General features: G+C 45.2%; 1 protein-coding gene across 1 annotated transcript; it reads right to left on the bottom strand.

Moving 5' to 3' along the window:
• Positions 1–171: 171 nt before the first annotated feature.
• LOC133343699 (fructose-1,6-bisphosphatase isozyme 2-like) lies at positions 172–22,998 on the bottom strand. The gene is made up of 7 exons (XM_061553445.1): positions 22,632–22,998; positions 18,360–18,522; positions 17,314–17,406; positions 12,830–12,976; positions 9,619–9,756; positions 5,637–5,756; positions 172–3,168 (listed from the first exon to the last, which is right to left on the bottom strand). The coding sequence occupies exons 1-7, from the start codon at positions 22,799–22,801 to the stop codon at positions 2,974–2,976; spliced, it is 1,026 nt and encodes a 341-aa protein (XP_061409429.1). The 5' UTR covers positions 22,802–22,998; the 3' UTR covers positions 172–2,973.
• Between the last annotated feature and the right edge of the window lie 1,414 nt (positions 22,999–24,412).

The following is a 24,412-nucleotide window of genomic DNA, read 5'->3' on the forward strand; positions in this document are numbered from 1 at the left end:
TCAACCTTTGGCCTTTGTTGGTTCTGAAAGATATGTTATCGTTACAGAGATGAGTTCGTTGGGTGTTTTATGGTGCATTGTTATGCGTTTGTTGACATACACGAGTTGAGTCATTCTCCAAGTTAAACTCCACAGTCTTGTCACGTTAAAAAAATGACAACATACAAGAAGCAGTTTGTAGATCTTGTAATTGTATAGTTTTGTTTTAACAGTGAGTGGGGAAAGGGTGCCGATTTGAGGAAAGTGTTGGGATCGGAGCTAGTAATGTCTTATTTTTGGTTCTTTCGGTAAAGTCACGTAGAAGGGAAATAATAAAATAATAAAAATACAACTAAAATTCTCACGACGTTTTGATTGCAACACAAGCAATCATCAGGTGTGAAAACCACAGCAAGAACATTTTTGAAAAGTGGCGGTGGTTTTCACACCTGATGATTTGCTTGTGTTGCAATCAAAACGTCGAGAATTTTATTGTTAAATTTTTATTATTTTATTATTTCCCTTCTACGTGACTTTACCGAAATGACCAATAATATGAATCCCTGCAGTCACGAAAGCTTTAAATTGAAATCCAGTAATGTCTGTTAACCTTTGCACCCCACTTGAATCCATGCACAGTTTCTTACAGCACAGTGTTCGTACTGCTTGGCACAATACCCCTGTATCCTGTGAGACGATAAACATCGTGGTATGTGGGAGCATTGGTGGCGCTAGGAATTGGTTGTCCGTGTTTGTATGCATCACGGTTGAGCTGTGTGATGGTACAAGCAACCCAGAGGACCACTTCAATCATAAAACACATGCAATTGGAACAATTAATTTGGTGATGCTGCTTTGGCAGGGGTGCACATTGTATAACTCCGCATTCGTCCATAAGTGGCCGAAAAATAAAATATTGTATATAATAGGTGAAGTTTTTGGCAAAAGCCCTTCACAGCCACCAAGAGGCCAGACGGTGGATAATAGGGATTGGAGACTGCAATTTACACCATGAGGCCTGATGAGGATTAAACCTTCAAAAATGTATTTCTGATTACTGGTTTTTAAATTGGCATAGGAATAGTTACACTTGCAGCTATTGGGTAACAGACAAACCCTTACACAATAAAAACGTGTTTATAAATACACTTTTAAATTTACAATTATGTTGGTGACCATGTTCCAATTAAAATTAAACTGGTAATTTAATATTATTGAAAGACAATCTTAACTGGGCCAATGGTAAGGACAGTCTCCAATCCTTACTGTCCACTCTGCTGTGAAGGGCCATTGCCCAATTATATATTTTTATTTTAAGACCAGTGGCGTTAATGAACGTGAGTACTAACTGAAGAATGATTTAAATCTCGAAGAATTTATGACGAGATAAAGATTAAAAACTAGTTGGATCAATTGTGCCATGCTTTAAAGTATACGTGATGCTTTAGATGAGGATCCTGATACCAGAGGCAGATTAATAACCAGGGGGTGGGCCTAAAATGTTCAACAGTTTCATCGGGCCTTAGATTAATACAAAAAAATCATTAAATGCATTTTCTCTGATAAAATATCAATAAAAGAAAATGTTTCAGGGTCTGGAGGGGGGTGAGGGCATATGCCTGATCCACCACTGCCTGATCCTAGGTTTGTATTGGAGAAGCCACCCATAAACCAGGTTCTCAAGTGTACCGAGCTGTTGGGGTCAAGTCAGGTCTTAAATAACAGCACAGTGAAACTGGCTTTTTACTTCATGTGCCTTCATTCCAGCTCTGAATACACGGATTGCTTTTACTGCTACGAAACTACACATTTCTCCACAGCAGGGTGTATAATTGCAATCGGCCCTCGTGTGGTTAAGAGGTCACTTGGGAATACAGTATCAAGAGAAGTTATATGATATCTCCTCCTCTGCTAACAGTGGGGTGATGCATTGCTGCATGAGAGTTTTAAAAAAATGGTCACGTGGGAGGCTAACGGAATTTGCTCACGTCAACGACGAAAGAACGTTGCTGGCTCATTTCCTCTTCACTGGCCGATGGTGACTGAACAGTGCATGACTGGAGGGGGCGAAAACGTAGTTGGAGGAGGTGGTGGTTTTGGGGGAATGTTGCACTGTGACACGTGCAGTCACGCGCGTTCCGTGAGCGATGCACATGTTTGCTTGTGGGTGAGCAGCGTGTTGGGAGTTGTGTCCAAAATGACGTCGGCATTTTTAGGAAGTTGACGAGAACGAAGTGCGGCCAGAATGTTTTGTCTTACTCCAGCTACGATTGGGGATGTTATAAAAATCCTTGGTTCGGCAGTTTTAATCGAATGCTTTTGATCATCGTGCTTCGTGACTTTACGTTAATAGGCATGTGACGATGCACTTCCCTTTCCAGCGATTCAATGGATTTTCACGATTTGGTGGGAAGAGGGGTCACAGTTCAATTGAAGAATCCTTCATCTAATTATAATTATTTTTTATCTCGTTTGCATTATTTCTGTGGGTTTTTTTCGTGGCTTAAGCGTAGTTTTGTCCTCCATGACTCTAAATGTAACCTCACAGTGATGTAGCCTTGCGATAGTGCGTTTACCGCTTGTTTTAGAGGTCTCAAATTTCAGCTAAACTGGGTAATGCTGCAGGAGTATTAACAATAAAGCAATTCCTCCTTGACACTCGTCAACATTTCAGGAAATGCCACTTTTATACGTGAAGAAGGGCCATTGCCTGAAACGTTACCTATTAATGCTTTTATGTCTCCCTTTGAAGGCGACGTTATTGACGAGCGTGTTCAGTTTTTGTTTATTAATTGTGGTTGTGCACAAGTGGACGCTGAAGATCCCAATATTATTCAAAAGAGGAGGCCGTGCGCCGATGTCGCGGTCGAAAATTCGCCAAACATGAACAATCGCTCGCACCATTCTGCCCGTCGCGCGCGCGCCCGGAAGGTGCGATCGTAATGGGTCTGTGCATCGTCACGTGCCTAATCGTTTAACCGACGGTCCCGTCGCCTATTTCTTTTCCACGTGCTTCTTCACGATCTCCAGGTACTCGTTGACGTCGTCGGGTGACCCCACGGCGAAGGGCACGCGCTGGTGGATGGTCTCGGGCTGGACGTCCAGGATGCGCTGAGTGCCTGTGGTGGCGATGCCTCCCGCCTGCTCGATGACGAACGCCATCGGGTTGCACTCGTACAGGAGACGCAGCTACGCACACGGGGCAAGGCGGCGAAAGGGCGCAGGGGGAGGGTGGTGATGGGTCAGAACGGCAGTGCCACTGTGACCATATTGGGGCATCTGTTAAAAAGAGCTTCATAGCTCATCGGATTCCTCCAGTATAAATAAAGATTCAGATTCTGACATTAGGGCATTTCTCAATGTCCACCACAATGGCGCGGCTGAGGGCCATGGTGACGAGATGTTAACTACCTCGCCTGGTATGCAGGAGGTCATGGGTTCGATCCCGACCCTGAAGCCTGCTGTATATTTATAGTTTGAATGTCTCTCCCTGTGGCCGTGTGTATTTTTCTCCGGATCCTCCAGTTTTCCCCTCCACATTTAGAAGCATGCATTTAGAGTTTTAGGCTGCTAGAAATTTCCACGTGATAAGCCACTTCGTTGAGCTATCATTCGTGGCCAGGTCGCTTCTGAAAAAGAGCTACATAGCTCAGTGGGTCTTACCTGGTAAAATGAAAATAAATCTTGACTGAAAGCTTTCGTGACTGCAGGAATTCATATTCTTTGGGGTTTTCTGTAAAGTCACGTAGATAGGTTCAAATAAATTTAGTTTTATTTTCTTTGAACCTATCTGCGTGACTTTACCGAAAGACCCAAAGAATAAAAATGAAAATAGTTTAGTTAAAGTTAAATAATATTTGGTGGCACGGCAGTTCGATTTGGTTCCATGCTGCAGAAGTCTTCTTAAGATAATCGCAGAGGTGGCTGTGTGGTTCTGGGGGGTCAGAGAGCTGAGGCTGCTCCGCTGAGTTATGCTGGGATTTGAATCCGAGTTTCAGCCACTGCCTGCGACTAAACCAGGCTCTTAAGTGCAGCGAGTTGGTGGTCTCATCCCGGTCACCAAACGACTGCACGCGCAACAACAAAAACCCGCATCGGATGAGAAGATTTGTTTTCACTCAGTCTGGCTAAATTCTAGCTCTGAAGATTAAACAGCAGCGAATAGTTCTCAGCGCCAGGGAGTGTGAGAAAGTACAACCCCGGGGGGTGTGGAGGTAGAATTCAACCCGAGGAAACCATTCTGCAGGCTGTTGTCGAGCACGTGGGGCGAAGCGCTGGTCCGGTGAGACTTCAGATTGGACACTTCGTCTCATCACGTTTGGCAAATAGTTACACAAAAGATTGGAAGATAAAAATATATCATTGCGCGAAGTGGATGGGTGCGTACACGCTTATTCGAATTATTAATTTTCTTGGTGCAGTGTTTTGCCATTTATGGTAATGTGGAGGGGTAACTAGTCAAAAGTAACTACACAGTATGCACTCGAAGTACACCTAGCCTGGCACAAATGACAAAGTGATATCACCACCACTAAGCAGCAAAGGGCAGCTGTTGCAAGTTTACACAGATGAATACTTTTGGTCCGTTTAATCACCAACTTAATAACTTAAAGATATAGGCAACATAAATAAGAACAATACAAATAATAGAAATAATAATAGAAATAACATTTCTGATTTATAATTTTATTTTTATTGTTATTTCTATTGTTTTTATTGTTATTATTTATTTTTACCTACGTGACTTTACCGAAAAAACCTAAGAGTATGAATCCTTGCAGTCACGAAAGCTTCAAATCTAGAACATAAAAAACAAATATGTATTGTAGACAAATACCTAAGCTGAGTCGTGTTTAAAGCTGCGAATGAAAATAAAAGCATTTAAAGTTATGGTCAGGAGCATACACGGGGTGCCTCTGAGTCGTCAATCTTGTACTTTTCAATTCGATGTCACTGCAGTGATGTCACGAGAGTGCTCCTGACAAATAATGTTCTCATAGTTTAATTATATATATAAATATTTTCCTCTTTAATAAAACTTCAAACTCGCATTGTACAATAATAGGGTTGATCCTCCTTTTTTTCTGGCAACAAAACTGAAACCTTTTTACGAGGAATCATGTCTGCATTAACCACAATACGTGCGGTCAAAATGCAAACAAAAAACACACTCTGATAATATATGCATTGTCCTTGAAACTGAGTGGTCCACACCTGAGACAGCTTTCTTTAGAGCCTCGTCTCAATTGGTGCTAGACCAGATGACACCAAAAGGCGTACAGCTCAAAGACAATCCCACTATCAAAGTAATGAGGGATCGGGGTAAGCATCTACAAAATATAATATTGGCTACCCTATTATTATATTTTGGGACCCTATTATTATATTTTGGTACTGGCAAAGGAGGTCTAATGATCGCATTGTATAGCCCTGAAGAAAATATAGAATCTCGCGCAAAGTTCATCACTTGGCGACTACCGTAACGCGCGTACGTGTAACAATTCATCGTGGTGAGGATTACTCAGGAATTTGTTTTCCATTATAGCTCCGCGTCCCACGTACAGCCCGCATCTCGTGACAGCAGATGAGTGTGCGTAATGCTTTGACTGCGCGCCAAGTCAACAGGCTCCCTTGTGTTGTTGCCCTGTGCGTCGCACCTTTCCCTTGGGGCTCTTGGTGTTTGCCGGGTACATGAAGATGCCGCCGTACTTGATGGTCCGGTGAACGTCGGCCACCATGGACCCCACGTAGCGGGCGCCGTAGGGGGCACTGCCGTCCTGAGAGCGACAGCAGAGGCAGGGGGCTTCGTGAGGCGCGTCGCGTGGGTCCCGACACGATCCCTCCATCACGCGGTGGTTACTCTCCATATCCGTGGAGGCACTCGGGCAAAAAAAGGCGTCTTGCCAGCGCTTTACGCATGGGTGCCCTAATAAAACTCGCGAGAGACATTTGGTGTCATGAATTGTGTCAACAAAGCAATGTACCCGAGTCAATACAACGTGAAACTTATAAAATAAGTTATATAACCATTAAACATAATTTAGCAACGTCAGTGAATGACATGGTAAAAGCAGATGTAGTGGGTTGTGGAACTCCCTACCTGTGGAGAGCAGGCTCCCCACTCACGCTCACATCTTTAGATCCCCACTCAAAAACCCATCGTTTAAAAACATGGTTTTCTTTTCTTCTAAATCGTGTTGTTCTCTCTTTGGCTCTTATTCTGCCACCCGGCTCTCTCTTTAAATACATTTCTCATTTTTACTCACACAGCGACTTGGGACCTTTTTTTGTGACAGGTGCCTTATAAGTGCAAATTATGATTAGGTGCACGGAAAGAGGGGGGGGGGGTTAGTGAACGTTTAAATGTACCTAAACTATTCGGTCATCGGATGTTGGCGTTGGTGTCATCGAATGTTGGCGTTGGTATCAAGACTGCCAAAGGAATTCGATAGAGTAGCAGTGGGAAAACCATCTCCCCTACTGGGGGCCAGACAGGATATTCAAATGCCTTTGGCGACCACACAGCAGCTGACACCGAACTTTGATTGTGCTCGGACTGTGTCTGTCGACTGTGTGCTCGGAACTACCTGGATGACGAGACGCGACTGAGCACGCTGAGAGTTAGAAACGCTGTTTCCAGGTCAAAAAATATCACTCCTCCTCTCCTATTCGATCGGCGCGGCTAAGATGCTCGCAGTTACGGATAAATTATCGTCTGCAAGGCCGTTTCGAAGTGGTCGGCGTTGTGTGACCTTAGGCCGAGTGGAATGAAGTCACAGGACGGATATGGCCCATGAGCCATAGATTCTTCACCACTGGTGTCGAGCGAGAAGATCGTTGAGTGAGATCCATGACATGAATTTACAGAACCCGTCTTGTTGCTACATAGTCATGTATGTATGTTGAACTTCTTTCGCTCCATATGTAGCCAACCATGTTAATCGGAGGTGCGGGGGGAAGGACAACAAACTCAACACAAAAAGCAATTTTAAATAAATTCGTTGTCAATATAGAATTGAAAGTGCAGAGCTTCAGTGGCTTCCTAATATCGGAAGGAAGAACGTTCCAGACGGCCGCAGAAGCACATCTTAAAGCGCGCGATGCAGTGACCTTTATTCGATGACTCGCCAAAATCCGGAGTCCGCGTGATGGTTTATTCTCCTTGACGAGATCAGCAAGGTATCGTGGTTCATTTGTGGCAAGTAATTTGTGTGTAATGAGTGCGACCTTAAACTGTATTCGTTCAGCAACCGGAAGCCAATGCAGCTCAGCGAGCACAGGACGGACACGGTAGTAGTGTTTGATGCACGACAGTCAAACCAATATTTGTATTTCTTGAAAATACAATTTACTCAATAACAAATGCAGAACCAAATTCGATCTGATGGGTTTTTTTTTGTACAGCCTATGCGGACCGGGCCGAGCCCATTGACTCACTACACAGTGGAGAACCCATTGTCACCACAAGCAGCTGTCTTGGATTCAAACCAAGGATCCCAGCAGTCGTTGCCAGCTCAGTCATCTGACCTCAGAGCCACACAGCCATCTCGTGACGAGACACGCTCCTGCAGACAGACGGCTTATGTAACTTGTGTGAGCAATCGTCGCACGTGATCTCTCTGAGGCTTCCACACAATCGGCAAACAGCAGAAAGCGGCCACTGCAGCCAGGGACGGACGCTGTCTTGTTGATTATTTAATTACAGCTGCTGAGCACAGGACCAAAGTCTCAAAAACTCAGTTGCAAACAACAAACAGGACTGTTGAAAAATACCAATACAATATTTATGTATCCAGGAAAGCCACACTGAGTCGTATGGCTCTTCTTTAATTAGGGTCCTGAAATGCGGTTTCATTGATTTATTTGTAGACGTTTTTAGGCAATTAAACGACGAGTGTTTATTATTCAGGTGGGAGGAAACCGCAGGGCTCGGGGGAAATACCACGCGCGAGTGGGGGCAACCCCTATCCCCGTACGGATGGAAACGGATGGAGATTAAGTCCAATTGCCGTCCTGCCTACTCCTGGTGAGCCAGGGTATGGCAACCTCCTCGACACCCACGGGAATGGAGATTCACGACCGTCCGTGCGGTCTACGAACACCGTCGCCTGCGCAGTGCTCGATTGGCAGGCGTGCAGCCACGAGGTCTAATAGATACATCGCGAATATGCGTGCGTTGCATTGAGCAAGCTTATGAAGAAAAAGAGACGCGATGGGAGGGAACTCTGCAGTCCCAGCAGTGTGAGGGAAGAGGCGGAGGAATTGATGAGCGAAGTTTACTCGATGATTCCAATACCCCCTCGGTCGTAACAAGGAGGCAACATACGGCCGGTCACACCATTGGCCAGAAAAAAAATGTGAATTCTGCGTAATCTAACGTAGTAAGCTCTTGGTGCTAAAGGCCGTGCTCTTTTGTGTTTGTTTGGTTGTTTGTAGTCGGAGTTGTAGTGAGATAGCTTGGCCAATATCAGCCAACAGTGGGTGGTGATGGGGGTCACAGGGTCAATGTGAATTATTCAAGCAAGTTGTGAAACCTCTCGCTGGAGTGAAGAGGCCACACTTGTCAACAATATTTCCTTAACTCCACTCCATGCAGACGTTCATCCACAAGAGAATGATGACAGTTTGTTATTTCCCAATAGGCTGCACGTTGGGGGTAGCGGTGGTGGCGGTGGCGCAGATATTAGTGCTATGCACGATATAACATCACCCGAGTTCAATTCCCGACCACTGCTGCCGGCATGAACCCAATAACCTGAGTTTGACTCCCGGGCAAAGCTGACGTGAGTGGAGGGTGATAGCGGAACTGGTCCTGGACTCCTGCCTTCGCCTCACCTTCACGAACCGAAACTCACCAGTGTGGTGAGATATATAAGAATATGTAGTACTCTTGCTGGCTATAAACAGCTGTGTTAAGATGTTAAAACACAAAACAGAATCCTTTTTTAAGAAATCCTGTCTGCATTAACCACACGTACTTGTGGTGAACATGCAAATAAACAAACATACTCTGGTAGTATATGCATTGCCTTTGAAAGTGATTGGTCCACACCAGAGACAGCTTTCTTTTGAGCCTAGTTTATTTTGAGCCTTAGTCAAAATTAGGTTTTATCCTGTCTGCATTAACCACAAGCACGTGTGGTTAATGCAGACAGGATTCCTTGAAAATGGATTTTAGTTGGTGTTTTAACATCTTAACACAGCTGTTTTATGGCCAGCGAGGGTAAAACCTATTGTTATATTCTGACACTGGCAAGAACTGCGACATATTGTGGTGAGTTGTGGTCAAACAACCAACACGGCCTCGGGGTGCCTTGCTCAAGCAGTGGATTAACGAAGGGCTGTAAGTCGTTGATTGTTATTTGGTGGTTGATTATCCGATACAGGGGATGCATTTAAAAACTCTGTCCGAGTCCAGCACGCGGAAAATATTTCCGTACCCGGCATATCGCATCCAGTATACTGTCCGTCTTTTGTCTGGCTGTGGTTACAAGTCACGCGCCTTCTGCAGTCTGACAGTGACATTAAGCTCGGGTTGTTGATGCACAGTGCACGCATTAGAAGTGGCTGCTGTGATCAAACCTGTCCGGTGGGTGGGGTACGTTCCGAGTGAAACCGCAGGCGTGTTCCATAACTCACCTCTGGGAATTTCTTCTTTTGAATGTACTCGGTCAACGCTGGGTCAAAGTACTTGGCGTAGCCCTCGTTGAGGCTGAAGATTTTGCCTTTCTTCTTGATCTTCACGTTTCTCTCCACCAAAATGAATTCTCCGATGGCCTAAATGTGGTCATAGTGGAGAAAGGAATCGGGGAAACAACAACACTGGCTATTTTATTTTCATTGCTTAAAGATGGTTTAACGACACATTTACATATTTACGCGATCTAACCCAAAAAAAACTCCATTATGGATTAATTGAAATCGATAACATACGTCGGTTACTATGTGTGTATTCTACAGCCTGAAATTCCGCCTATGGCCTGCATTATTGTCGTGCTCTGCTGGGCATCAACAACCAATAGTGAGCCAGGTCCACACCGCCGATGAGCACAGTTGGCTACGTACGGCGCGAACAAAGTTCAACATAATACTGCCCATAGACTAACAATACCCATAGACTCAGCACTGCCCATAGACTAACAATACCCATAGACTCAGCACTGCCCATAGACTAACAATACCCATAGACTCAGCACTGCCCATAGACTAACAATACCCATAGACTCAGCACTGCCCATAGACTAACAATATCCATAGACTCAGCACTGCACATAGACTAACAATACCCATAGACTCAGCACTGCCCATAGACTAACAATATCCATAGACTCAGCACTGCACATAGACTAACAATATCCATAGACTCAGCACTGCCCATAGACTAACAATATCCATAGACTTAGCACTGCCCATAGACTAACAATACCCATAGACTCAGCACTGCCCATAGACTAACAATATCCATAGACTCAGCACTGCACATAGACTAACAATACCCATAGACTCAGCACTGCCCATAGACTAACAATACCCATAGACTCAGCACTGCACATAGACTAACAATACCCATAGACTCAGCACTGCACATAGACTAACAATACCCATAGACTCAGCACTGCACATAGACTAACAATACCCATAGACTCAGCACTGCACATAGACTAACAATACCCATAGACTCAGCACTGCCCATAGACTAACAATATCCATAGACTCAGCACTGCACATAGACTAACAATACCCATAGACTCAGCACTGCCCATAGACTAACAATACCCATAGACTCAGCACTGTGCCCCATAGACTAACAACCCATAGACTCAGCACTGCCCCATATACTAACAATACCCATAGACTCAGCACTGCACATAGACTAACAATACCCATAGACTCAGCACTGCACATAGACTAACAATACCCACAGACTCAGCACTGCCCATAGACTAACAATACCCATAGACTCAGCACTGCCCATAGACTAACAATACCCACAGACTCAGCACTGCCCATAGACTAACAATACCCATAGACTCAGCACTGCCCATAGACTAACAATACCCATAGACTCAGCACTGCCCATAGACTAACAATACCCATAGACTCAGCACTGCCCATAGACTAACAATACCCACAGACTCAGCACTGCCCATAGACTCAACACTGCACCTCCGATTAGCACAGTTGGCTACGTATGGTGGTGCGAAAGAAACGCAACCTACATACTCTTGCAACTAAGACTATACTGGTCTCTTTAGATCTAGCCTGGTTAAATCAAATGACATAAATTGCTACGATTTAAACAATTAATAAAAACGTACAGTCTATATTTGTGTTCACGATGTAATTGTATCACGTGTAGGCCAACAACAACAACCCTTCCCTGAATAATGGCAACTGCCCAACAGGTCAAGGGGCAATGTATGTTTGTCTGTTATGAGTCAGCGTGACCTCCACACACACACACGAGTGTGTCATTTGTGGTGGTGCGCAAGGGAAAATACGCAAAACCACTGCACATGCGTGGAGTGTTAATTATACAGGAGCATAGCTATCAACCCACACGGTTTACCCGTAGTCATGTACAGGGAAATTGAGTTTTCAGGTCCATACGGCGTACGGCCGTTTCAATACGGGCAACATTTTTGCTGTCTATTTGTTTGTGTTTCTCTCTTGCGATGGGACTTTGTAGGATGAACGTTGAGATGTATAAGGGGCACGGGGTGACCAATAAGGTTTGAATTGGTCTGTAATAAGGTAGGGCACTGATAAGGAGTTGACAGGTATGCAAGAGATCAGTGAGCAAAGCTGATAGGTTCCCATGGGTGTTCCAGGCATTGTAACAACAGAGGACACAATACGATGTACAATACAAAGTATCGAGCATTTCAGGGCACCTTTACAAAATATCCTAAAAAACCATTGCCAAATAAATCGTACAACTATTACAAATAATCTATGCCTCGAGTTTCCTAGCTGGCTGCTGACTGGGCTCCTCTCTACCCCAACGATAACTCTTGTTGTTGTTGTTGTTAGTGGCTGCTGCGGGACCTTTCCACAAACACTAGCTGGGTGAACTGACATTAAGTTAAACCGAAACGTCGGAAGAAGTTCAGAAGACATTTAATAAAAATACAAGGTGGGACTAACGAATACAGGAGACTGACCACGGTTAATTAAAAATATCTCTAACTTTTCAGTTTGTGCTTCTGTTAATGTAATTCTTTCACCAGAATATTCCCTAAATCCTCGTGAATATACTGTACAATTTAAACCCTCACGTGACATTTCATCGTGCCGTTTTATGATGTATTACACAAAAAGCAGATAATTTTCGTGCTTCCGAGAACAAGAAGAGTGTGAGAAGGGCATGGAAATGGTTGTTGTAGCGTTCTGACCCCGTGCCCCTACTGGACGTCGGTGAAAAGAGCTTTATAGCTCATCGGATTCCTCCAGGTAGATATAAAAAAGAAATTCTGACAGCTGTCTCTCATTTTTTTTCATTGAAGAGCAACTATTGGTTCTCCACTCGTTGAGCAAAACAAAAACAATTTTAGCGAACTAAATTCATGCTCGACGATGAGACCAAGGCCTCGCTTGACCTGTTTCTCCCAATGGGACCACACCAGGAGGTTGGCAACCAAAAAATAAGAAGACCCATTTTTTCGAATTCGGTCAAAAAGCTCAATATTTCAAGAGCCGCAATGCAACGTGAATACGAGACGGTGGCCCTTGATAAAAAAAAATAACATCACGAAGCAGCCCTTTAAAGAGCCGCATGCGGTTCCGGAGCCGCCGGTTGCCCACCCCGGGGCCAGACGGATCGAGCCATCCACGGCCCCCGACCACGCACCGGATCGAGCATGAAGAAGTTGAGTCCCTGGCCCGTGGTGAGGGCCACGAGGGTGGCGCTGCCGTACAGGGCGTACCCGGCCGCCACAATGTTGCGGCCGGGCTGCAGGGCGTCCTTCTCAGAGACGGCGACGCCCTCCTCCGACACCTGCACACGAAGGCATCAACAAAGATCCCCCGTATAGCCGTTAACAGACTGTTGGGGCAAATGCTGTCTAGCGAGTAGCAGCACCTATGGAGGCTGGCACGGAAACACGAGGGTGGGTGGACAGCAACCACGCCCGGCCGCCTTTGTCTCCCCAGTGGCAATGTATACTACACACCGCACGAGGTGCTCATTTGAGGCTGAGCCGACTTAGGGGAGGCCCAGGACCAGTTCAGATAATCGGGTCCCCGCTCCCCAAAATGGGCACGAACACAACAGCAGCAGTGGCGGTGGTGGAAGCAACATCAGCAGCAGCTGTGAATTAAGGGCTCTCATCGGGGTTATAAGGGAGTGTTTGTGTACAGGTCATTTCATACCAAATCAATCAAGAATATCCTTCAGCAAACCCCTATGACATTTCGTGCGACAGCTTTGTCGTTGACAAAGAAAGATACCACACACATTGCAGGTCAATCCGACATTCCATTCCCGAGATATAGATAATTGAAGTTGGACCCAACAAGGACATTTGACGATCTAGCAGGTACTGGGTTGAAACTCCCTCATTGTGTCGGGGTATAAAAGTGAGGTTGGCGAGTCGAGTGACTTTCTTGTATGAGGACATAGGCAGGTTTAGGAACGATTCCATGTACGTATTTATGGAGGGTTCTGTATCAGTTTACTGCGTTTGACACTTGGGGCGATATGTTACCCGCAACGCCTGGTATGCAGGAGAGCGCGGGTTCAACCCTGACGCCTGCTGCTGTATATTTGGAGTTTTACTGGTAGGAACCCACTGGTTCCACCAGCCCACAGGGGATTATTGTGTCCGTCCGTCGTGCAGGAAGGGCTGGATGGGGAGGGAGGGGCTGGGTGGGGAGGGTGGGGAGGGGCTGGGTGGGGAGGGTGGGGCTGGGTGGGGAGGGTGGGAAGGGGCTGAATGGGGAGGGTGGGGTTGGGTGGGGCTGGGTGGGGAGGGGCTGGTCACCCCGTGGTTCCCTTATAAAACTCAACGTTTAACCTACTCACGCTGGCTTGTGCCCGCCCTCACAGTCGGGAATATTTGCGGAATACACCACGCCGCCGTTGACCCTGGCCATTGACCGAGCAACCCAACGTTCCTACCAGCTCCCTCCGCAGGAATGTGTTCGCGTCTCTCTCCCCGTGGTCGCGTGGATTTTTCTCCGGGTCCTTCACTTTTTCCCTCCACATTTAGAATCATACGTTGAGAGTATTTGGCTGCGATAAATGTCCACGTGATGAGCCACTTTGCTGAACTATTAGTCGTGGCCAAGTCGCTTCTGAAAAAGAGCTATGTAGTTGTGGTAAAATAAAATCAAAAGTTAAAATAGCAATGGACGCTTGCAAAGTTGTCGAATGAAAATGTTGATGGCTTTGGGTCTATCTAGAATTTTTTGGGGTTATTTGTCGACTTTCCGCACTAATGAGTTGGTAACACTGCTCCACTAGATGACAATTTTCCACGTCTGCTACGTGTGAACAACGATGGGCTTGGGTCTACAAAGCAGGCCTCTTGCCAAACGTTGGCACACCATTCATGGGATTGCGTTTCAACGCGCCCCAGATTGTTGTGTAACGCGTCCATTGGCTGCTTTGAAAGAGAAAATAAAAATCCCCCACGACATTTAAAGTGGCTTCTCTTGCAACATTAACAATTGTGAAATTGTGGCATTGATATTTTTTATCTAAATCTTTACTAGATGCACGTGTGACTAACCACTGTCCTCTAGTGGCCCACTGCAGGCCTGCATGCAACGTTCAGCACACTAAACGTGAACAAAAATGAATCTTTAATAATATAATTCAGAGATATCTCCCAGGCCATGTTGACCATGGGGTTGTTTGACCTGGTCAGTGCGGCTTTAGAGAAGGGGGTGACCCAGTATCAGCACGCACATCACTCGCCACTGATGTTACGATGATAATACATTCAATTGTCACTCGCTGCGCATTGTTCGCTCGCTCACGAAGAGAGAAAACGACTCACAGGCGCGAGGAAACCACAGACAAGCGGGGAAGGCAGTGAGATGACACAATCAACATTTACCCAGGCTCTGCGGCCTTAGCATATTAAGATGTTTTCAGCCCACCCGGAGGAAACCCACGCGTACGAGGAGGAAACGCTATCTCGTGTAGATGGAACGGATGGTGATCAGTCCACATTTTCCTGGACTGCAAAACCAGAATATGGCACCTCTACACCCATGGGGGGTTCACAACATTTGTGCGACTCCACCAACCCTCGTTGCCTTAATTAATTAAAGCCCTCAAACGCCAAGCGATTGGCTTTGGGCTCTTGGCCAGGGATCGAACTTTGGGTATTGGGTTCATGGCGCAGCGCATCACCAATTATGCAACAGAACCACCCCAATATGCACTGTACGGGAAAAGTGATGAATAGCGAGTCAAAGCAGAGAGGTCCTCTTGAAACTTTAACTTCACTGGGATCCATCACTGATCCAGGGTTGCCATCTGCTGGACGCAGCCGTGCTAAACTGCCTTTAGAATTAAACGTTCTATATGACGCAGTTCCTGCTTTTTGACAGTGGTGTACAAACACAGATACCATCTCCGGCATCTGATCTGTGTGCCGTGAAGAAAGCCCATTGCCTAAAACGTCGCTTCTTTTACATGTATATTTATTTTTCGAAGGCAATGTTATTGACGAATGTGTCTAGTTTTTTTTTAATTGCCGTTGCGTGCTATGCGAGACACTAACAGTGGATTCTCTCCTCCGTCTGTCCCTGACTAGTTACACGAATTGCGTAAAAATTTTGTAAAAAAAAAAAGGTAACTTTAACGGAACAATTAAAGGAATGGGAATAGAAATCAGAATAAGAGTAAAACGGTGGATACTATTTTCGTCGCAGTGTTATTGACAAATATCGCATCGTATTGAGCTCATCATGAATAATAATCCCATCGTTCGCTGGTTTCTTCTCTGTCAGAATGGAACCCTTAATCGGACAACTGTGACTGACTTACAGACGGGGAAATGGAGTTTCTTGCTGTTATAATCAGGCTTATTTACCCAGGATAGCCGCTTTGAGTTTTGCATTTTCAAATTTTCGCAGAAGGGGGCGATTGCTGTGTACAGGACAGTAACTGCTCGTGTTTCTTCTTCTGTCCGATTGCTGATGATGCAGATGCAGAGCAGCAGCTACAATTTCACATTCACATGGTTATCAAGCCAGATAACCGTGTCAGGAGCAACGGAGTGTATCGCTGCGATGTCTCCTTCGTATGTGTGGCTCGGGCATTGCGTCATTGTACGTTGCATGGTCTGTTGGGGATAACCACAGTCGCACACTGGATAATTTATAATTTTCCATTTGCACATCAGGCATACGCATAAGCCACGGTGTGTGCAGTGGATGGGTTTAGGATGGACTATGAGCTTTGTGAAAGATCAAACCCAGAGATCTTCTGTGTTGGATCTGTCACAAGGTGTTTGTTTGTTTGTTTTTTTGACGCGGTCGATGCATTCCTGAAAAGTGCCGGGTTGAAGCGAAAACCGCATTAAGCGAGGAATTACTCTTACTGAATCTCATGTACACTATAAAATCAGCCTGCAGTCATCCTATATGGGGACAAATAACTGAGATGGGGGTACACCGCTGCGTTCTGTATCATTCCGCATCCTGTATCGAACCCGCTCAGCCACACAGCTCAAAAAAGTTCACCGTCAACTGCTCAGAAACTGCTTTGTAACGGTGCACGTTATAAGGGTAAACGTCTTCCGCGTTGTGCGAACAGTGTTCTTGAATGGAATAACCGCATTATAGCGAAAACGCGTTGTGTGAACGCACGTTATAGGGAGGACGACTCACTGCACTGTATAATCCCAATTCATTAATTTGCGAGTTTTTCAAATTTGGTAACTAAGCCCAAAATTGTGTCTACTCTTGCGAATGACCTCACGGGATCTTTAAGAGCCGTTGCGAAGCAGATGGCGTGGAGTATTCTACGGCTAATGCACGCGCAGCGATAACCAGGGCGGCCGCTGGATTCGAACCATGAGGCCGCTGCAACAAGTTGGGAACGTGCCATGGCCGGGCCATGTCACCGCCCTTTGCTGTGCAGTGGAAATAAAAGAAAAACTACAATTGGGTGGCATCATGAATCCAGTAGTGATACGATTACTTTTGGTTTCACAAACTCAAAAAAATAAACTTCCCTTCGTTGATCACTCACTAAAGTCTTGCAAATAAGACAGTCATATACAGTGGTAACCGCAGAAAATTAGGAGCAGCAATTCGAAAATTATTGGGGAGGGGGGGTTTCTCAACACAGTAGCACTTAGTCGCGAGTGATCACACCTTCTTGTAGATGGCGAAAATGGTCCCGATGGACTCAAGGCAGTCGATGTTGGAGGAGCCATCAAGAGGGTCAAAGCAGACGACGTACTTGCCCTAGAGTTCAAGGCAGACAGAGCCACCTGGAATTAGGCCCCATCAATACCAGTTCACAAAACGGGACTTTATTGTGCAAAACGGCAAAACTGTGTCAGGATTTCCCAAAACCCGCACCTGTCAACCCACCACAGTTGGCTTATATCTTTACAATTTTTACAAATGTATCTTTGGAAAAAAACAATGTAGTTCCACACCAAACATGCCTGATGATTGCTAAACAACAGTCCATCATCATACAGTCAGCACTGATTCAAATTAAAGCGCTGATCTCTCTGTCCCGAATAGCCCTAACCCGGCGAACCGAGTTCCATTCCATGCTCACGACCAATATGCATCAGTGGCGAATATTTGCACCTTTCCTGGGCCTCCCTAAGATCTGCTCAGCCTTAAATAATCATCTGTTGCTGTGTGTAAACATCCCCACTGTGGAGACAAAGGTGGCTGGGCGTAGTGTTGGCCACCCACCCTGGCATGTACCTTGCCCACCTTAATATGTGCTCGCTCTCAGCATTTGCCCCAATCGTCTGTTAAGGCTACAGTATATGGGGGGTCGTTGTCTGTGTAACATGACATGGAGCCAGGTCTGCTTAAAATAGAGATCTGTGTCCCACATGACCTAAAGAGCCAGTTTAAATTAAGACGAAACCATACGTGTGTTCCAAGCCCCATGCGAGAGCAGTCTTAATTTGAATCCATGCTCACTGTGTGACATTTACAATTGTGTATAAATCATCAGGCTTGTGTTGCATGTCACGATCCAAGAATCTGTTATTCCACTGGTTTTAACACAACGTTTGAACCAAAAGTGGCAAGACGACGAATTTCTGGTGGCAGTGCCAATTATGGCGCCTGTTGCGAATGCCGACCACGCGTGTCTGTGGCTGGACTACCGAGGGCTTCTGTGTGGACGTGGGGGGCCTCGTTGTTGTACCGTCTCCCCCACCCCTTACCTGCTTCTCGGGCTCCACGATGATGGCCTTCTCGTTCTCCTCGGAGACCAGCACGCACGTGGAGAAGGAGGCCTTGAGCATGTTGATGACCAGGTCGTTGGACAAAACGTCGAGTTTCTTCACCTCGTCACCGGTGACGTTGATGTTGCCTGCGATGCCATACCTGAAGGGTGGAGGCGGTCATCGCCTGGTCAAGCGTGACTCATATCGGATCGTCACTGACCGTTACGTTCAGTTATAGATACAGCTGCTCAACCCGAGCTGTTCACACTTTGATACTTACATTGCCTTTGTAGTGTTCGCTTTTTGGTGTTCTCTGGTCTAACACTGGTGAGACAATGCCATGAAGAAGGTTATAGTAGTAGGGTTTTTACCCTTTCAACTGGTACAAAAACTGACACCTTTATACAAGGCATCATGTTTGCAATAACCACAACACAAGCAGTCAAAATGCAAACAAAAACAACGATGATAATGATATGCACTGTCCTTGAAGTTGATTGATCCACACCCGAGACAGCTTTTCTTAGAGCCTAGTCTCCATTGGTGTTGGACCAGATGACGCCAAAAGGCGTACAACTCAAAAACAGCGCACTATCAGAGTATTGAGAGCTCGGGGTAAGCATTTACACTATGAGATCTCCTTTACCAGTTGAAAGGGTAAAAACCTACTACTATATTTTGTCACTGGTAAAGAAGGTCTCATAGTATGAAGAAGGCTGTCTGTGGTGTTGGCCAATCTGTTTCAAAGGCAATGCTAACATTATCAGAGCACGTTTGTTTTTGCATGCTTTTCCACAGGTACGTGGTTAATGCAAACTTGATGCAATAGGCATCTAGTTTGTGTTTGAACATTTTAACACCTGATTTGAAGCTTTCGTGACTGCAGGAATCCATACTCTGTGGATTTTATTTTATACCTCCGTCACTTTACCAAAAGAACCAAAGAGTATTTTAAGACCTCCTGTTAAAATTATTTATTTGCTTAACTTGGCTACAGTCCATTCCTGAGAATGAAATATACCAACTTGACTGCCGTGACATGAACATTTCTGTACAGTGGGGTCCAGAGAGAACGTGTTCGGGCAAGGCAATGACTTGACGGGGTCTTGGAAGTAGCTGTGATGTCCCTTTCCACGAAGCTTTTGCTAACACGAGGTGATGGACTAAGTTTAGAAAGTTCCGAATAATCACTTTGCCTCACTACATGATGCCAAAAGCACAGCAGGAAAAAAAGACGAAACAATATTTTTTTAAATAACTTTTTTGCACGTTATTTGAAACATAGCTGGCCCCAAATAATTTCTGTTTATCACCACAGGTCTCTCAGAGAAGTCGAAAGCTAATGTTTTTTTGTTTCGACTCACGTGACCTATGTTTTCACAAAATCTCAGGCCACATGCCTTCCCATGAGCCAAATGTTAGCGTTAATGCATCAATATTTCAGCATTCTTATCTAATTGCAACCACAGACTTCGTGAGATTCTGAGGGCTTCATTTTGAGACTCCCTGATACAGCACAACGTGAAGTTTACTTGTTTGATTTGCTAAATCAAAGCTTTGATATGGCTCGGTGGGTTCGTTGGACTTGATCCTCATCAAAGTTGTGAGTTTTCACTGCTGAGATCCCGGATTCAAATCTTGACATCTACCTTCTGAGTTGGTGTTCTCAGCCTGGTCATTACGAAATGCACAAAAAATTCATTCCTAAATTTGGTTTTACATTTTAAATAAATTCCAGCAATGACAATTAATAAACATGTTTTGATTGTCACACTAATTATATATTTTTTCAAGGCATATAACAGATGTGTGGATGAAGAAAGGTCAAAGTATTTACGTGATTCCATCTTCCTGGGCATTACAGCAATTGCTGATCACAATAACTTACGGTGAGAGTTGCATATTATGATTTCTTCATTTCACGATGAAATGCGGATTGCACGTGTGGAAAAGTGCACGCGAAAATACACGTAATATAACTTGGGATAAAAAAAGGCAATAAACAGCAAAGCAAAGCTTTATGCACAATGCATCGCATGTGTTTATTTGGCTGTTATATATGTCACAGCCGGAGGACACGAGACACGCCTCTCGACCCCGGATATTCTGGGAGCATCGTGACCGGAATGTCTGGCTTGCACAGACAGCTGTCTGTTCGGTGTCTCTCCGTTCGTAGTCGGTGGCGTCGCTATCGTGCGTTCAGGCGGTGCTATTTGCACTGGTGGCCCCCGACTGGAGGGGCCCATGTCAGTAATATGTAGGTTGAACTTCTTTAGCACCGTACGTAGCCAGCCGTGCTAGTTGGGGGCCCCAGTTCATCCTTTGCACCAGGGCCCATGCCAACGACGTTTCACCACTGCATCAAGTAGCTTGGCAGTGCCATCAGCAAATGCTGTGGCTAGTGGTTACGCATGAGTCGCCTTTCTCTTAAACGCACGCAAACTTAGCCTTGTAGTCTTTACACAAGCTCACAATGAGCCGGTCAGTGTCTTTGTTATACTTATTATCAAAACATGTTCGTGTCTCCCTGCCGAATGAGCAATGAAATGGCATTCATCTCAGTCCGTATTGTAATTGTATTCCACTACTAATTATATTTGAGCAACTTGATATGCATTGCTGACGCTATTTCTTCCTAAATCAAACGTTTATTTCTTATTTCATTTTACCAGGCAATGACCACTGAGCTATGTAGCTTTTTTTCAGAAGCGACCTGGCCACAAATGATAGCTCAACGAAGTGGCTTATCATGTGGACATTTATAGCGGCCAAGTACTCTGAACGCATGTTGATTCTAAATTTGGAGAAAAATCCACGCGACCACTGGGAGAGAGACGCGCAAACTCCGAATATACAACAGGCGTCAGGGTCGGGATCGAACCCACGACCTCCTGCATATCTGGTGAGGTAGGCGCGTTTAGCAAAACATCAGGGACGTTCTTTGTTGAAGGTTAAGGAGATTCAATGACAGGGGACAAAAAAAGGTTCAAGGTTGCTTATTTTAAAACAGGGATTCCCAAACTGTAGTCCTCATGACCCACCACCCAGCCCCTTTCCACACTTACCAATCTTTTCCATTTGAATACAAATGAAGTCGTACACACTGCACGCTCATTATTATTGCAAATAAAGTTCCACCCGATGCAAAAAGGGCTGGTTCAAATTAAGATAACTACACAGCACATTATGTGGAGAAAACATACGTAAATACACATACACACAAGAGTTCTATCTTCATCTTGATTTGAAGCTTTCGTGACTGCAGGAATCCACTCTTTGGTTCTTTCGGTAAAGTCACGTAGGTAGAAAAAGAATCATAGATCACGACGTTTCGATCGCCACACAATGCATACTGGTGAAATTTGGAAATGAGCACATTAGTAGGAAACGAAGATTTATATTTGGGAAACCCTGGTTTGAACAAAGGCTACTGGGAAACAACAGAAATGTTTAGCTGACAATACTTTCTGCACCAACTTGCCCAGTAAACACGCAACTTTAGGTCAACGTTGGCATGTGGTTGGAACCGTTGGACCAACGTTGGACCCAACGTTCCATGTTTATTGCGTTAACCTGTGCAAAGTCACCACAGCAGCAATGCATCGACATTAAGTAAGAACAACTGCATATGGTACTATTTGGTTTGCAAACAAATATATTTTGCTTTCGTGTGACTGTAAGATTTCTTTAATAATATAGTAAGAATTACACGATGAAGATTATTTTTGCGGTGTGAGTTTAATGAACATCAATGAGTATAATAGCAGAAAAGTTAAAAGTGTTTTGCACCAACTATGGCATTGGTGAAGCTAATTTCCATCAGCATTCCTGAGCCAGCGATGGAAATTCCACATTCCAATGACGAGGGAGAGTCAGAAGGACAGCATCTGTTAATTTCAAAATAAGTGGTACTCATATTATTACATGAGAGGGATTTTGTGAAATAAGCCTCTTGATAAATAATGTCACTTTAGCCATAAAAGCCCGAATCTCGAATTTATTTTTCAAGAGGAACTGTATTGCAATGCCCAGCCACCTCCATGAATGAATATTCGGTGTTTGCGGAAACGACTGAACATCTGTGAACCTACTGGACATCTGTGAAAGAGAGCTACAAAACTCATCGGATCCCTCCAATCTAAATAAGGATTCTGATTCCGAACTATTTTCCAGACTCGGAGCAAGGTTGACCCTTCGAGAGTAACATTTCCACAGTGCGTAAGCATGAGCGCGGCGCGTGGTGCGAACGAAGCGTGTCGCGGAACTCACAGGTGAGCGAGGCCGGCTTTGCGCACGGCCGAGGTGATGGCCTTGATGGAGGTGAGCAGAGCGGTGAGCAGCTGGTTGAGCTCCCCGGTCCCCTTCGCCTTGCGGCCCTCCTCCAGCACAAACCGGGTGAGCGTCTCCACATTGGTGTCGAACGCGGTCTGGTCCGACATCTTTAACGCGTCTATTTGCACGCGCCGGAACTAAAGAGCGCGCAGGTTTGGCTTCCTTCTCACGCGATGAAGATGCCCGGGGCCCTGTGCAGTGCAGCGGACCCACTCGGCGGACCCACTCGGCGGACTGCTGCAGCACTGCGCCGGTTTCGTGTGTCCAGCTAACTTTGGGTTCCCCCTGCCCCCTGCAACTTAAAGCCCGGGACACGTTCGCCGGTGTCCGATTTCTCTGCGACACTGGGCATAGTGCCAGATCTGCACCCGTCGTGATGTCACGTAGGGACATGCATCTCTTGGCAACCGGAGACGAGCCACACCTCGAGGGAGTTTTTGTTTCTTGCACGAGGTTAACCTTTCAGCTGAAGCAGCTATTGGATTTGGCAATGGTATAAATGTGTTAAAGTGTGTCAATGCGGAGGTGGCTAGGTTGTTTTTAGGGGGACAATGTCGTGTCCAAGCACTGTATTGACACCGCAAAAATCCTGGGTTCTAATCCAGTGTTTGCACCACGTGATTAAACAGGTTTTCAAATACTGGCATAAAGAGTTGGTCTCCGCCCAGTCACCATTGAAATCCGCCCCAAAGCATGACCATTAAATTTGCTTTTATATGCAGTATATTTCAGCTCCGCAAAAAAATAATGTTTGCTCAACATGTCCACAAATACTCCCCTGCATAGCATACACAAGGTGTGTCCCCTCGTAGAGATAAAAAGGGCGACTGAAGTTTAATTCAGAAATCTGTTGCATTTTCTTCTAGAGCCATCTTCAACACATGGCGGTGCACTGGTAGCTGGGAGAATTCAGAATTAAAGTATCAATATCGAGTGGCATGACCCCAATGGCGCAATTGGAAAATAACTTGCGAGGAAGAAAAGTACCACTGTATCACGACGGTTTTAAAACCATCCTTCACCAACGACCCTTGAGTACCATGGAGAGGTCGAGTATTGCACGCATCAGCATATATGAGAATATTTAAGGAGTGCAGCAGCTAAATATAGCATGAGGAATTGCTGTGCCTACGTGTCTGGCAAGGTTGATAAAGGCCAACATTCCAGGCAGGCGCATTTAGCAAAACCATGGTCACGTGAAAGCCTATTTTGAGAAAAAAACTATTTGGAGAGCTCACATTTTGTATGATATATGTAATTAGTCTGTTTATTATAATCAAAACATCTTAGCGTCTCGCTGCTCTAACCTAGTGATCTCACTTTGATTCGTGGCCACCAACATCGGTGGAATTATAATATCCGAATATATATCTGAACCGATCCTGGGCATTCTTTTAAACACGCCACACTCACTAGCATGATGATGTACGTGGGGATGATGTCACGCAGCGGTGGATTGATAAAAGACTGTAAATTATGTATTTGCATTGAAAGGCAACCACAGATGAATGACCACTGAGGTATACATCTAACAATTGATAATTGGTTTTTTACCCTTCTATCTGGCAACAAAACTGACACCTTTTTTACAAGGAGTCATGTTTACATAGACCACAATACCTGCAGTCATAATGCAAACAAAAAACATAACTCTGATAATGTGCACTGTCCTTGAAGTTGATTGGTCCACACCCGAGACAGCTTTACTTAGAGCCTAG

This window comes from Lethenteron reissneri, chromosome 18, assembly GCF_015708825.2.
Source record: "Lethenteron reissneri isolate LAM-NWPU_2019-01 chromosome 18, ASM1570882v1, whole genome shotgun sequence".
Lineage (NCBI taxonomy): Eukaryota > Metazoa > Chordata > Hyperoartia > Petromyzontiformes > Petromyzontidae > Lethenteron > Lethenteron reissneri.

Bases quoted from the DNA above. Each gene is read 5' to 3' on its own strand.
- LOC133343699 (XM_061553445.1), bottom strand. From the start codon at position 22,801: ATGTCGGACCAGACCGCGTTCGACACCAATGTGGAGACGCTCACCCGG. The intron at 9,757-12,829 runs GTGCGTGGTCGG...GACCACATTTAG, and splicing joins ACTTCTTCATGCTCGATCCG to GCCATCGGAGAATTCATTTT. The intron at 5,757-9,618 runs GTGAGTTATGGA...TGTCGCTCTCAG, and splicing joins AAAAGAAGAAATTCCCAGAG to GACGGCAGTGCCCCCTACGG.